This window comes from Callospermophilus lateralis, chromosome 5 (genome assembly GCF_048772815.1).
Source record: "Callospermophilus lateralis isolate mCalLat2 chromosome 5, mCalLat2.hap1, whole genome shotgun sequence".
Classification (NCBI taxonomy): Eukaryota; Metazoa; Chordata; class Mammalia; order Rodentia; family Sciuridae; genus Callospermophilus; species Callospermophilus lateralis.
Window position 1 is genome coordinate 63,989,071 of NC_135309.1, and position 13,912 is coordinate 64,002,982.

A 13,912-nucleotide genomic window follows, 5' to 3' on the forward strand; every position below is an offset into this window, starting at 1 on the left:
TCTTCTTTTTATAAATATTTATTTTTTAGGTGTAGATGGACACAACACAATACCTTTATTCTTATGTGGTGCTGATGATCAAACCCAGGCCCCACCCATGCTAGGTGAGTGCTCTACCGCTGAGCCACAATCCTAGCCCTAACTTCTTCTTTTTAACTTGAATGTCTTTATTTCTTTTTCTTCCTAATTGCTCTGGCCAGAATTTCCAGTACAATATTGAATAAAAGTTATCAGAGTTGGCATCTAAGGGGAAAAGTTTTCTGTCTCTTACCATTGAGTTAGGTGTGTTTTTAAAATTGCCCCTAATCATGTGTTCCCTCTTATTACTAGTTTGTCAGATTTAGATAATTTTTTAATCACAAGACAGTCAGATCTTGTCAAAGACTTTCTCTGCATCAATTGAGATGATAATGTACTATTTTTCACTCTATTAATGTGATACATTACATTGATTTTCACATGTTGAACCATCCTTACATTCTGGCATGAATTCCACTTGGTCATGGTGCATGCTCTGTGTAATCCTCTTGAATTTGGTTTGATAATATTTTCTCGGATTTTTTGCATCTATATTCATCTATCTATATTGGTCTGTGGTTTTCTCAAATTATATTTATTTTGGGGATAATAATTGGCTTCCTAAAATGAATTAGAATGTGTTCCCTCATCTTCTATTTTTTGAAAGAATTTGTTTTGTTTTGTTTTTTGTTTTTGTATTGAGGATTGATCCCAGGGGCAATTTACCACTGAGCTACATCCTCAGCCCTTTTGCTATTATAGATGTGCACCACAATGCCCAGCTTTTTGTCTTTGAATTTAATTCATTTCTGACACCATTTACCTAGAGGTAGCTCAGGTCCCAGAGGTTGAGGGCTCAGACTCCTTCCCGTGGGAAGCTACCTTTCCATGAGCTGCCAATAAATTAGGGTTCTCAAGACCCCTCCTCAGATTTGATTAATAGGCTAGAGTGGCTCACTGAAGTCAGAGAAACATTTTCATTTATTGATTTGTTACAAACAAGATTTTAAAGAGTAGCTGTCGTCATCAGATGAAGAAGTAGATGGACCACAGTATGAGAGAAGGGGCTGTGTGGTCCTCCAGGAACCTCCACCTGGTGGGGCAGGGCTGAAAGTCCCAGCCTTCTAATCCTGTCTTGGTTTTTCTGGAGACTAGTCCCCACCCTGAAACTGCCTAGGGGTTGCCACAGTCCTGGTCGGCTGACAAAATTCTCAAAGATTCCAAGGGTTTTGGGAGTGGAATACCAAGAAATGGGGGATAATGACAAATATACGTCACAATATCATAAATATCATACTGCCACATAAAGTTTTGTGAGAACCAAAGGAGACAGTGAGTGTGAATGTCAAGGTTGGTAAGTGTTCATGGAAGTCTCATGCCATCATGATGAGGCTCTCCTAGACCAACCTAATTTCTCTTGGCTCAAACAGTGCCCCCCATTTGCTAAGGAGCCCCCCGTTTGTGCTTCTGACTGACTGCCTTGCTCTTAGGGATCATCTTTTCCAGGAGCCCTTTGGAGGTGGCTCCAGAGGTCTCCCAGTGTAGCCAGCTCCCCCATGGTCAGTCTGGCCCTGCTCTAGACTCCACTCCCTCCCCCTGGGGGTACGGCTTGTTTTCTTTTAGAGACCCAAGATTTCCAAACTCTGTGGTTACTTGCCTAGCTAAAAGGGGAAGGAGAGGATCAGCCCCAGGAGGAGGAAGAGGAAAACGAGACAAACAGCCAGCGCAGTGGAAAGGAGCGTATGCCCAGAGGTCCGCATCCCGGCAGAGCTGGGAGCTGGGAGCCGGTTTGCCGTCGTCCAGTCCTGCCTCAGCCTGCTGCTGCCCCATGGAGGCCATGGGCCCAGGGACTCTGCTGGTCCTGCTGGCGACCACAGTTTGGCATGGTAAGAACGGAACTGGGGGCTTGATGGGGGTATGACAGAGACCGCCTGTGAAAGGGCTCTAACAGCCCATTCTGGGGTGTCCCCACGCTCTGCGTCCATCTCCCTAGCACTCGACTGCAGGCTTGTGGTTATCGGCTTTGGAAAAGCAGTGGAGAGGAAGAGCGTGTGTTGGGTGGAACCGGCCTGGCTTAGGGCCGTGGATCTGTCCCGGCTTAGCCATCAATACACCAAGTGTCCTGAGTAAATCCCTGATACTCTCAGGGCTTTGTTGACTCTGTGGCAGGTGGCGATGTGGTGCTGGGCTAGATTAATGCAGTGCTTTTGGAACTGTCCTGTGTGTACAGGAAATTGACTGAGGATCTTGTCACCCGGCAGACTGTGGCTCTGTAGGTCTCTGGCTAATATTTTGCATTTCTGACAAGTTTCTAGGAGATGTGTGGGCTGCAAGTCCAGCCCTGCACTGAGCAGAGAAGTCTAGTTCTTCCTGCTCTGCCAGCCTAGGAGTCCAGGCTCCAGGCAGGGCCCGACTCAGAAAGGCCTGAGGGGCAGTGGGCCTTCTTTGGGAAGCTGGAGTGAGAGCTAAGCTGGGGAGACAAGAGGCCGGCCTCTCTGGACCAGGGCTCAGGAATGGGGGATTTGGTGAGAGAGAGGTACGGGGCTGGAGGGGGCCCTGAGGAAGTCCAGCGAGGGTCTCCCCAGGCAAAGCCCCCTCCAGACATAGGCTGCCAGGTCTCAGGAGGGGAAGCTGCATGGGGATCCCACCCCATCTCCAAACTCCTGGCAGCAGCAGCTGTTAAGAACTTCCATGGAGGACCCTGCCTAACTAGTGGGAAGGGGCTGCAGGATGGGACTTGTTGGCCCAGTAAACACATGTGGGCCACAGATGGCCCAACAAGCCTGTTTCCTATTGTATTGCCTGCTTATTTAGAGGGGTCTCGGGTGGGTGGGGCTTGGTGGGAAGGAAGAGCAGCCTCATTCTGACCTCCCACAGAGGTCTCTGAGGAGTTGGTGTGTCTCTCCCCTCTTGAGGAGATGGCACACTCAGGGCCTTTTGCTGGCACAGCCAACCCCAGTGGCTAGCCTGCTTGTTCTTTTTCTTATTGGGATGCAACTTATATGCATTAGAAAGCACAGATTTTTAGATGTATGATTCAGTGCAGCATGTCAAGTACACATGCTTACGTACCCACTGTCTCACTATTCCCCTCACTCCAGAAAGTTCCATGAGTTTGATTTCAAAGCCTTGTCTCATCCTTATCCCAGGGATGCAGCTGTGGGGCAGAGTGAGTGTGTGTGGCGTAGGAGGGGGGTGTTTAGGGCTGGTGTGCTGTGGCTAATGTCCAGCTGTAAAGGAAAGAAAAAATGGGGTACACGGGGCTGGAAACCTGTTTTCATCCCAGCAGACTAGTGGTAAGTGGGGAGAGGGGGCTGCCGTAGGGTCAGGGTGGTGCCGGAGCACCTAGACTCAGGAAGAGGCTCCCTGCTCCCCATCAGGTGATGAGCTCCTGGCCTAAGGAGGGCTGTGTTCAGGGTGCAGGAGAAGAGATTGGGGTGTCTTCTGGGAGCGGATGATAGCAACATCTGTCAGGCAATGGAAATGGGTGGGAAGGTTTGGGACATGGGAAAATTTGGGAGCTGAGACTAGAGAGGGGGAGAATGGACAGCTCAGGAAAGACCCTGGTCTTGTTCACCAAGCCCCTGGGCCCAGGGAGCGGGGGCTGAGCAGGCTGGCCTTCCCGCCAGCCAAGCCAGCAAGAGGAAGTTGGGGGCGGAAGTGGAGAGTGTCAGCCCTGTCCTGCGTGAATATCTGGGACGACAGGGCAGGACGAAACAAGACAGAGCCTCTCCCTGACCACATTTCCAGGAGGCCAACGTGGGGCCAGAGGAATAGGCGGGGAAGGGGAAGGGAGAAGCGGTGCCTGTGATAAGAGGCAGGGCCAGAAAAGAACACAGGCCGAGGCCCGGAACCCAGGTCCCCACCATAGCCTGAGCAGGCTGACAATTAGATAGCAGAGGACCCGACCCAGAAGGGACCTTGGAAATGGAGCGCCAGTGGCCCAGGCAGGAGCAGCGCTGGGAACTGGCCACCGCCTGTCATCTATCTCCTCAGCAGAGCTGGGGGGTGGGACCTGGGACTGTTCTCAGCAGAGCAGTTGAGGCTCTGAGGGACAGCAACCTCCCCAACAGGCAAGGGGAGGAGCAGGTTCCGAACCTTCGCTGGTGAACGCCCACTCTGCAAGCCGTTTCCCGAGAGAAAGCCCAGGCTGGGGCCCTGGAGTGTCAGGGAGTAGGTGACTGGGCAGTGCTGGCTCTGCTGAGATTTGCCACAAACTGCAAGAAATGACACTTGTCCCTCTTGCTGGCAGCCACAACCCCAGGTGTCCCTCGGCCTTGGCAGTAAGCACGGTTTACTTAATCCCTTTTGCTGATTAGAAGCCCAGGCAGGGGGCCAAGCCACGGGGTGGCGCACGCCTGTAATCACAGCAGATCCAGAGGCTGAGGCAGGAGGATTGTGAATTCAAAGCCAGCCTCAGCAAAAGCCAGGCGCTAAGCAACTCAGTGAGACCCTGTCTCTAAATAAAATACAAAATAGGGCTGAGATGTGGCTCAGGGGTCGAGTGCCCCTGGGTTTAGTTCCTGGTAACCCCCCACCAAAATAAGCAGCAGCAGCAGCTCAGGCAAGGAGGCTGCCCATTTCTGACAGACTTGAAATCAGAACATAAAGTAAGCCATCCTGAAATCTTTAGGGACAGGATACCTTTCCAATTTGGCGCTCTTCAAAGGGGGACACTCAGTTAAGGAGTATTAATGGAGAACCCTGAATTCCTTGGAAGCCCTGAGACCCTCAGCTGGCTTGTCACTGTGCCCATCACTAGAAACAAAAAGGGCTACAGCAGGAAGGTTGGACTAGCCAGGGGACAGTGGCAGAGCCAGCCCTAGGGCGTCCTGAAGCCCAGCAGATGGCCCTGCCTCTCCGGGGGTCTCACTGCCTGGAGCGGGGGCAGTGGCCAGGAGGGCCAGGAAGCAGAAGTGAGAACATCCCTGGTAGAAGGGCTGAGCGGAAATGGGGCCTAGTGGGACGCCAGCAATGTGTTTCCGCCCACGCAGACCGGGGGCGCCTGGCAGCCCCTGGCAGGCCGTGAATCAGCTCTCACTTCCCTCCTTCACCCCTATTTTAGGCCCTGGAAAAAATGCTGACACTGCAGAGGCAACGGGCCTTCTTCCCCGAAGGCCAGATAGGAGTTTCAAGTTCTCTTTTCTCCTTCAAGAAAATTTTCCTTAAAAGAGATTGGCTCCCTAGTAAACACAGCAGTGGGGACGGGGTGCTGGGCGTGGCCTATGTCACAGACAGAGTGACTAAGCCTTACGGAGTACTTGTGGAGACAGGGGATATTTCAAGACCTCCATGCATTTAAACCACCTAACATGCCGCTGAATGGGTATGACTATTGTCCCCCATTCTACAGGTGGGGAAACTGAGGCATGGCACTTCTGAGCTCTCCTACTGTGCTACAGACCAGGTGTGCAGTGGTGGGGGTGGGTGCAGCAGGAGACCCAGAACCTCCCTCACCGCTGGGCTGAGAGCCTGCATCCCTTTCCTTCTTCCCTGTGTGAGTAAAGTCAGAGGACTTGACCATGCACGTTCCACTCCCTTGGGTCTTCCTTTGTTTCTTTGAGCCCTGGCTGGAGCCAGGGCCCTCTGCTCAGCACAGATGACATGGCTGCCTTGGTCCACTTTTGGAGAGACAAATGTTGCCATCACACAGGGATGACTGGGGCGAGAGGCTGGGGACAGGTGGGACAGCAGCCAAGGAAGCTGCTGGCCTCCTGTCTCAGAGGACAGGCCATCCCTGAGCAGGATTGGGTTGGGAGCTGAGCAAATGATCAGAGGGGCACAGACTAGTTCAAGGTGACCCCCAGCTCAGCACCTAACCGGCCAAAGCACCACCAATCTTAGGGTCAGGGATGGCCCAGGGGTGCTTAGGGTCAGGGATGGCCCAGGGGTGCTCGCCAGGCCTCACTTCTGTCTGCCACCCCTCAGTAGGTCAGGGGGTCCCAGTAATTGAGCCCAGCGGCCCTGAGCTGGTGGTGGAGCCTGGAACAACAGTGACCCTGCGATGCAGGGGCAACGGCAGTGTGGAATGGGATGGCCCCATCTCCCGCTACTGGACCCTGGACCCTAATGCTCCCAGCAGCATCCTGACCACAAACAATGCCACCTTCAAACACACGGGGACCTATCGCTGCACGGAACCCGGAGACCCCCTGGCAGGCAGCGCCACCATCCACCTCTTCGTCAAAGGTGAGCACTCTGAGCCCTCTTCCAAGAAGCCTGGCCCCGCAGGCCCCATTGTAATGCCCAGGAGCTCTGCCCCTATTAACATTCAGAATAAACCTACTCCGCATGTTATTGAGGGCTGACTATGAACAAGGACCTATGGCAGTGTCTCTGATTTATCATGGTCCTCACAATAACCCAGTGAGGTAGGGTCTATGTTTATGCACATTTTTCAGAGGCTCAGAGGGTTGAGTCATTTGCCCAAGGTCACACAGCATCAGTACCCAGCTGCATCTGATTCCAGAAGTCCACTCTGAATGAATGGCCCTGGTATGGTGTAACCTTAGGCAAATACTCAGCCTTTTGAGCCTCCCTGTCACCAATTGTGCAGGGAGGGAGAATCATTATAACCTGTATCCCCCTCTATCCCAGACCCTGTCCGGCCCTGGAACCTGTTGGCGGATGAGGTGACAGTGTTTGAGGGTCAGGATGCCCTACTGCCCTGCCTGCTCACTGACCCCTCGCTAAAGGCAGGCGTCTCGCTGATGCGTGTGCGTGGCCGGTCGGTCTTGCCCCAAACCAACTACTCCTTCTCACCCTGGTATGGCTTCACCATCCACAAGGCCAAGTTCATAGAGGGCAGGGACTACCAGTGCTGTGCCTTGGTGGACGGCAGGATGGTGAAGACTCTTGGCATCCGGCTCAATGTGCAGAAAGGTGAGTGGGGCAGGAGGGGACCGGCCAGGCGTGGAGGGCGGGTGGGTAACAGATGTCTCCCTTTGGCATGTCTTCCTTCCGATCGGCCCACAGTCATCCATGGGGCGAGGTGTGTCAGGTGGGATGCAGACCACTGAAGCAACTGACCATGGGCAGATCATCTCCCACCATGAGATGCTGGACAGACACCAAACCCGGCAGCTAGGAGACAGCATGGCAGGTGGAGAAGCCTTGCAGGGAAAGCGCTCTCCTTGCCTCCAGAGTGTCTCTGGACCTTGGGAAACTGGCCCAGAGCATCTTTCAACACAGCCACAGGCACAGGGATTGATTTGATGCCTGCTGTGTGCCAGGCACTGTGCTGGCTATGGGATGTCCCCTGCATGGACTGGACATTGCCCTGGAGAGTCAGACTAGAGAGACAGTAGATAGGGATTGAGATGAACCAAGAGGAACGCCTGGGAAAGCCAGGGCAGGCCATGGGCGAGAGCTGATCTCTCCACGCTGGTCACAGGAGGCCTCTCAGAGGAAGGTCCTAACCTAACAAAGATCTGGAGGATGAGAACAGCCACCCTTCACCCCCCGGGAGGGAAAGGATTCCAGGAGGGAGTGCTGAGGGCCAGGTCCTCAGGAAAGAAGGCGGCCCCGGTGGCCATGGTGCAGGGACACAGGTCAAGGGGTACAATGGACTTTGGGCTATTATTCTGAGGGTGACAGGAAACCACTGAATGTTTACCCAGCAGGGAAGCATGATCCAGTTTCTGTTTTTCAGAGGTCACTTTGGATGCTGAGAGGACCCTCGGCTATAAGGGGCAGAGGGGAGGCAGGGAGGCCTTTAAGAGGGTTATTGCAAAAGTCGGGAGCATGGAGTGGTAGTGGACTGGGATGGGTGGTGGGTGGTACTGAGGGAGAGAGGGGACATCCCAAGGATGTTTAGGAGACAGGATTTGCTTTGGGGGAAACCAAGATATAGAGCTTGCCTTCCAGAGTTCTTGATAGGAGAATGGTGGGAACCTTGGCCAGTAGCCTGGCCCACAGCAGGGAGCAGGGTGACAACTCAGCCCTAGGTGTTCAGGGACCTTGTCTCTGGCTCAGTTCTCCCAGGGCCCCCAACCTTAAGACTGGAGCCTGCAGAGCTGGTGCGGATTCGAGGGGAGGCTGCCCAGATTGTGTGCTCAGCCAGCAATGTGGACGTGGACTTTGACGTCTTCCTCAAACATGGAAACACCAAGGTCAGCCCCGGGGAGTAGGCAAGGGGAAGTCTGCCCATCCTTTCAGCACACTAACCCCTGTAGGCAGAGCCTCCAGCCTCAACCCAAACTGGCTCTCGGGGCTGAGGACACAGCCCAGGCCCAGAGAAAGGAGGGGACTCACCAAGCTCTCAGCACCAGCCATAGGTGATCCAGAACCAGCACTCAGGCTTCTGCTGCTGTGGGGGGGAGGAGTTACTCTGGTCACTTGCTGGTCCCTTGACCCATGACCTTTGCTGCAGAGCCAGATTTGAGCTCACGGCTGACCTAGCAAGGCATTCCTAGGCTACCTTCAAAGCCCAGGGATAGAAAGGCTACTTCAGATGCTTTCAGAGAGGGAGAAGGGGGCAGTGTTACAGGAGGAAATGACAGGAGGCTGCTTTAAGAACCCCCCCACACACACATTACTGCATTCAGTGGGCCAGGCACAGTCCTATGCCCTCTGCATGCGAATCTCATTTACTCCTTACTACAGTTCTAGGAGCTGAGGCCAATTATCCCATTTTATAGATGAAGAAACTTAGGCTTAGGGTTTGGTCCCTTGCCGAGAACAGGCAAGTAGCACTCTTAAAGGCTGAGGATTTGAACTCAGAGCTTTCCAATCCCTTATCAACCTCAGTATATCATCTCCATTCCTTCTGGCTTCAGCTCAAAATCGCTCAACAATCGGACTTCAATGATAACCATTACCACAAAGTCCTCACCCTCAACCTGGATGACGTAGGCTTCCAAGACGCTGGCAACTACTCCTGTGTGGCCACCAATGCCCAGGGCACCCACTCCACTTCCATGATTTTCCAGGTGGTAGGTGAGCATCAGGGAGTGGGGCGGAAATCCTGGGGGAGGGGCAGCAAGGTCTGAGAAGGAAAAGGCTAATGGCAGAGAGGGTGCTGCTTCATCCTGAGCCCCACTGGGCAGCGGCACCTGCCGTCCCAGATCCTCCCCGGGACCCACTCTCCCTCCTTGAAGCTCCTGCGGTCTTGGGATCAGCACCGTGCTCTCTGTTTGGGGATTGGAGGCCAGTACCTCCCTACTGAACAGCATCTGTTCACCCACCCATTCCTTTATTCCTCTAAGCCTGGGACATTCATGTCACAGGGACACATGAACAATGATCCCCTGGCGTGATCATGGGGGAAGCTTGGGGTGTCCTAGGGTTCCTCTGACTCAAGTTGGAGAAAATGGCCTCCAAGCTGGGACCAGAGGAGTGAAGGTAGGTGGATGGGCCAGGGGATAACCAAGGCAGAGAACAGCCCTTCTGGCAGAGAGAACAGCATATTCAAAGAGCAAAGAGAGCGTGGTGTACACGACACACCGAGGGAGACAAGGTGGCCACAGCAGGGCTGAGGAGTGCTGGGACAGTGGCCAGGGCGGAGAGGAGACGGAGGCACAAGCCAGGTGATAATGGAGACTTAATAGGTGAAGAAGTTGCATCTCACCCTGTGTGTGAGCAGTCCCTGCAGGGTTAAAGGAGGAAGGTCGGCTCAGATTGCAAAGGGGACACTCTATGATGGTCAGGAACATACACTGCCGGACAGCATTCTGACCTGACTCTGCCAATAAGTAGCAGGTTACTTGACATCTCTGTGCCTCAGTTTCCCTAGTTTGGGATAGTGATGATAACTACTTCACAGATTTGTTGGGAGAACTAAATGAGTATATATCTAAAAAATATGCTGGCACAGTGTGTGCTAAGTGTGCTGGAGGGGACGTTGTCTGAGCAGGTGCAGTCTGGTGCTGGGTGGGTGGAATGGAGGGTGGAGACAGGCCGGTCAGGGAAGTGGCTGCAGAGCTTGAGGCTGGGGATGCCAGCCAAGGGTCCTAGACCACCTTGCCCAGAATGATGTAGAAGACCTGCTGGCTGCTGAGGTGAACGGGTGCAGGAGAGGACAGCCTCCCTCACTATGCCTCAGTGATGGGGTTGGGGGGACAGTGGAAGTCACTGGACTGGGAACCCCAGAGTGAAGAAGGAGTTCTTTGGGGTGGGAACAGGGTGAGCCATCTTGATCTAACCGTGGCCATGGCTTTTGTGTCGGTGGTTGGTGGCAGGGGTAGGAGGTAGGGAAGGAAGCATGAATCACCACCCAGGAGCCCAGGCAATGCGCTGGACTTGCGTGGAATATGGGCCTTGCTGTACCCCATACTGTGTTGGGAGCTCTGCAGGGGAAGAAGGGCAAAAGCATGTAGAATTGTCCCCCCCACCCAGTTATGGCATCTAATGCCATCTGCTTTCTAGCACAGGCATACAGTCATCATTCAATAAATGCTTGGGTTCCTTTACGCTTTCGACCACACATTGCTCTGGGTGCCAAGGATACAGCTGTGAGTGAAGGATGGAAACGTTTGTCCACGTGCAAAAGTTTGTGTTCCAGCTGGGAGAAGAAACGCGATGAGCAGAATCTTAAAAACACATAAAATGAGCAGCATTCGCAGTTCCAAACGGAATGTCTCCATGGCAAGCTGACGTTTGAGCAAAGACTCAAAGTTGGCAAAGGAGGAAGAAGTTCAGGCAGGGGGACAGCGACGTTCTTCAGGCAGAACTGTACTTGCCACGTTGGAGGAATAAATTGACCAGGGTGGAGTGAGCAGGAGGAAGAGGGTGAGAGATGAGGTCAGAGAGATAAGGTGGCAGATTCCTAGGGCCCTGTGGGCCAATGTAGGGACTTGGGCTTTTTTTTTGAAGGAGATGGTGAGTGGTTAGAAGGTTTGAGTAGCAGAATGACATGATCAGATTTGGATGTGACTGTCATGCCAGATTCGTGGGACCCCAATAGACCTCCAGGAACTGAATCCGATGCAAGCACACAAGAGTCTTTATTGCAAGCTCGAGCCTGGTCCCTTGACCCATGACCTGGGTCATGGGTGATTGGTTAATACAAGAGGAGGATTCCTTTGAACTGATTGGTTTAGGCCACGAGGGGTGTATGTGCTAAACTACATGGTTTCCCAACATGTTATCAACCACTATAAACTACTTGGGGGTCATCTGGCATTCCAGGTATTTTCCCTGTCTCATGCTGATTGGAGGTTGCTAGGGTTGCTATGGGTCCTCACCTACCCTGACTGAGTTAGGGACACCTGGTGCAGCAGATCTCTCCTGTGATTTGTAGATAAACAACTCAGCAGGGTGGGTATGTGCCTAGGAGTGCTCGGTGGGTTTTTCCAAGGACAAGGGTCACGCCCCCTTCCTTAGGACAGGCCTTGAGGTAGAAGCTGCTGTTATTTATTTTTAAAAATGGAGTCACATTAGTTTCTCAGTGACAAGCTTTAACAGGGCTTTCTGGTGCTTTGTTGAGGATGGTCTGTAGGGAGACAAGGTTAGAATGAAGGGAACGAGTTTGGAGGCTGCTCTGGTGGTCCAGGTCGGAGGTGATGGCGGCTTGACTGGAGTGGTGATGGAGGTAGTGGGCAGCGGTGGGATTTGGATGGATGGATGGTGAGAAGAGAGGTGTCAGAGGCAAGTCTTGGGTGGGGTGGACACTGTGATGTGTTCAAGTCTGGATGAAGGGTTGAATGATTGAATGAGCCCTAAGCCAGGGCCTCTATCTTCCCACTGACACCACATCTCCATGTGTCCTGCTTTCCAGAGAGTGCCTACTTGAATTTGACCTCTGAGCAGAACCTCCTCCAGGAGGTGACTGTGGGTGAGAACCTCAACCTCAATGTCAAGGTGGAGGCCTACCCTGGCCTACAGGGTTTCAACTGGACATATTTGGGACCCTTCTCTGACTACCAACAAAAGCTTGATTTTGTCACCAACAAGGAAACCTACAGGTACTACCTGTCAGTTCCTGTCTGCACAGTCTGTCAGCCAGATGGATGATGTTTTAGCCAGGAATCAGTCTATGCTTGGGTCACATCCCAACCTTGCTGTGTGACCTTGAAAGAGTCCCCTCCTCTTTCTGGGTCTCAATTTCCATGACTATGGAACTTCAGTGTCAGCATTCCTTCTCCTCTTCCATGACCAGTGCAGATGTGGAAAACAACCTGTGCCCCAAGACTGTCACCCAGAAACACACTCCAATGTTGAGTGCACGAAGTCTCTGCCACACATACAGGTTTACCGTGAGAGGGACTCAGTGTCAAACAATCACAGATGCATCAGAAGTTCTTGAAAGGTCCTGTGGTGTCTCGGTCTCTCTCTCTCTCTCTCTCTCTCTCTCTCTCTCTCTGTCTCTCTCTCTCTCTCTCTCTCTCACACACACACACACACACACACACACACACGAGAAATTCTCCCTGGCTAACCTCCACAGGCTCAGAACTCACCTCTGAGCGCAGTCTCACTCCATGTCTTCTTTTCTGCTATCTTTCCACTCCAAGAATTCTGTGTTTTCCATCTTAGACATCTCTTTTCCTATCTCCTATGGCCTGTGTCAGGATTTTCCCTTGCCATCCAAAATGGCCTAACCAAGTTGAGTCTAAACAAGAAAGTTTCCTCCCCAAGTGGACACCAGTGCTGGGTATTAAAATAAATTTCTTAGCCTGTTCTATCAGGATGAGACAGTGCAGCTTGGCCAAGGACAGCTAATATGTCTCACACTCATGACAGATGCCCCTGAGCTTTTTTCTGCAACCCGTTCCTGCAGAGTCTAGATGCAGCCTCAGAGCTCTTCTTGACACAGTCCCCAGACACAATTTCCAGCACAGTTGGTGGAAACCATCTGCCATGCCTAGGCCAGATAATCTCTTAGCCATCCTCAGTCTTCAAAACGCTCTGGGGAGCTCATTCTATTTCCTGAAGCCCCAACCTCACTGGCTCCTAGAACCTTGCTTGTCAACTGGCAGAAGCACAAGATTCCCCTTGTCTTCATCTTCCTCCTCTTAGTTCCCCTCTGGTCCTTCTAACCTGGGCTTCTATCTGTCTCTGGCCTAAAGCAGAAGTGTTGGAACGGGTGTCTGTAGAACTCTGGTCTGAGGCTGGTCCATGGACAGGTTTGGGGTTTTCTTATAAAGAAACAGAGACATTGTGGAAAGAAACCATGAGATCTCCTAAGACGCAGTGGTCTGGGACCATTTGGAACAGGGCAGACAAGGCTGGACACAAAACAGCCACTGAATTTTAGCTCGTGATGCTTATGAGTCACCCAAGAAAGTTCAGTTATTTCCAGCTGGAGAGGTAGATGTTAGTTATCTCAAGTTATCTCATGGGCTCACTTCAACAGCATATATATGAAAAGTGGAATGATACAGAGATCAGCAGGGCCTCTGCCCAAGGATGACATGAAAATTCATGGAATGTTCCATTCAAAAAAGATTGACTTGTGTAGAAGGCTCCTCGTGCCAAAGGTCTGGCAGAATGAGACTGTCTTTTGAATATCATGGATTTTAGTCTAGTAGTGGCTGAAGACATTTTCTGAGCAAGAATTGATAATGTGATATAGTTTTTAAATTTTTTGTATTGTTATTTTTTTTTTCTTTTGGTCCTGGGGATTGAACCCAGGACCTTGCACTTGCTAGGCAAGCACTCTACCACTGAGCTACACCCCCAGCCCTGCTGTCATTTATTTTGAACAAATGTATTTATTACCTAAACAATGCCTTTATTTCGGGCACATTATAAAATGTGATTAAGAAAATAACAACAAAAAAAATTTTACCTGGAACCAGTCTAGAATGACTTTTGTCGTTAGTATTTGATTCCAGGATTTTTCTATAATAAAGGGTACCACTCGATGGTGTGTCTACAATGAGCCTGATCAACACCCCAAATATAGGTCACTTTAATCTTCATGCCATCAGTATCACCTTTGCACCAAAAGAAG

General features: G+C 51.9%; 1 protein-coding gene and 1 non-coding gene across 2 annotated transcripts in view; both read left to right on the forward strand.

Moving 5' to 3' along the window:
* Positions 1-1,691: 1,691 nt before the first annotated feature.
* The window catches only part of Csf1r (colony stimulating factor 1 receptor), a 28,891-nt gene continuing 16,670 nt past the window's right edge, over positions 1,692-13,912 (forward strand). The window contains exons 1-6 of the mRNA XM_076856730.2: positions 1,692-1,904; positions 5,947-6,207; positions 6,616-6,900; positions 7,993-8,129; positions 8,796-8,955; positions 11,735-11,921. Coding sequence (XP_076712845.1) covers positions 1,847-1,904; positions 5,947-6,207; positions 6,616-6,900; positions 7,993-8,129; positions 8,796-8,955; positions 11,735-11,921 — 1,088 coding nt within the window. The 5' untranslated portion in view covers positions 1,692-1,846. The remainder of the gene's footprint in view (positions 1,905-5,946; positions 6,208-6,615; positions 6,901-7,992; positions 8,130-8,795; positions 8,956-11,734; positions 11,922-13,912) is intronic.
* Positions 13,297-13,400, forward strand: LOC143400545 (U6 spliceosomal RNA). Its single transcript, XR_013091465.1, has one exon. It is a non-coding gene; the product is annotated as a U6 spliceosomal RNA (small nuclear RNA).